This window comes from Austrofundulus limnaeus, unplaced genomic scaffold (genome assembly GCF_001266775.1).
Source record: "Austrofundulus limnaeus strain Quisiro unplaced genomic scaffold, Austrofundulus_limnaeus-1.0 Scaffold392, whole genome shotgun sequence".
NCBI lineage: Eukaryota > Metazoa > Chordata > Actinopteri > Cyprinodontiformes > Rivulidae > Austrofundulus > Austrofundulus limnaeus.
The window spans coordinates 215,006-216,322 of record NW_013952794.1 but is presented as its reverse complement, the minus strand read 5'-3'; the positions used below and the strand labels follow the sequence as shown (position 1 = coordinate 216,322).

At 40.4% G+C, this 1,317-nt stretch overlaps 1 protein-coding gene across 1 annotated transcript; it reads right to left on the bottom strand.

The window, feature by feature from the left end:
• On the bottom strand, positions 1 to 385 carry LOC106528621 (GTPase IMAP family member 7; the record flags this gene model as incomplete). The annotated part of the gene is given in 2 exon segments (XM_014023835.1): positions 1 to 123; positions 313 to 385. Coding segments are annotated over 2 exon segments (196 nt in total), but the record flags the coding sequence as incomplete, so codon positions are not given.
• Between the last annotated feature and the right edge of the window lie 932 nt (positions 386 to 1,317).

Genomic DNA, 1,317 nt, shown 5'->3' with positions numbered 1-1,317 from the left:
TTTGGGTTCCAGAGGTAGAGGAAAGATACGAAAGGAAAAGTTCCTCTCCTAATATGGTGTTACCCAGGTGACTTTTCCCAGATCCAGTTTTTCCAAGTAGGACAATCCTCCTTGTGGTGGACTCTGCAGAAGGGAAAAAAAGTAACTTCATTGTTTACTGTTTGCTTTCTATTAGGGTTGTGACAATTAGTCGACATAATGGACAACGATTTAAAAAAATGTGCTCGCAGTTATGACTAAAATAAAGCAGGACTTTATAAAACACTAACACAGAGATCATACAATAAATCTTACAGTTCTAATAACACCCACCTTGATTTTGGTYTTGTTGATCATTCTGAGTGAATCCTTTGTATTTTAAAGAGTCCTGGAYTGACCTGAAGATCTTTAGAAAGTAAAAATGAAAGGGGTCAATGCCAGTATTATGTATTTGTCCTATGAAGAAAAAAACCTTAGAATGATATTGTTTTATCCATCAAGGAGTTAGGGTGTTGTATTAAAGAAAGTTTAATAATTAGATTGCATCTTTGAAGCTGGGTGTTTACTCTGTGATTGCAGGCTGTCCATAATGACACATGGCTAATAAAAAAAAGAGTGGCTTACAAGTAAACTTTGGACATGWTTCACTCAACATTGGGTTACTACTTGACTCTATTTAAATCCTATCTTTCAGACCGCACTCAGTTYATACAGCTTAAGTCCTTCCGCTCCCAGTCTTCACCCATCTCCACCRGTGTTCCCCAAGGTTCTGTACTCGGGCCTCTACTTTTCGTAATCTACTGTATCTGCTCCCGCTTGGCCACATCTTCCGTAAATTTGGTATMCATTTCCACTCTTATGCCGACGACACTCAACTCTACATTTCAACAAAACCGAACTCCACCTTATCATCCTCCACTCTTACCGACTGCCTCAGTGAGCTCAATAACTGGTTCTCCAATAATTTCCCCCAACTAAATAATAACAAAACTGAACTACTCCTTGTTGGGACAAAAAACACCATTTCCAAATCCCAACATCTTCTCTTCACTCTTAACAACTCCGTTCTTTCCCCMTCRCCTCAGCTCAAGAACCTAGGAGTCATCCTTGACACCAGACTTTCTTTCACATCCCACATTAACAATGTGACTTGATCTGCATATTTTCATCTCCGCAACATTAACCATCTCCGTCCTTCACTCACTCCCTGCTCCACTGCCATCCTTGTACACAGCCTAGTAACATCCAGGATCGACTACTGCAACTCCCTACTGTTTGGCCTCCCCAATAAATCCCTTCATAAACTATAGATGGTTCAGAACTCAGCCGCCTGTGTCA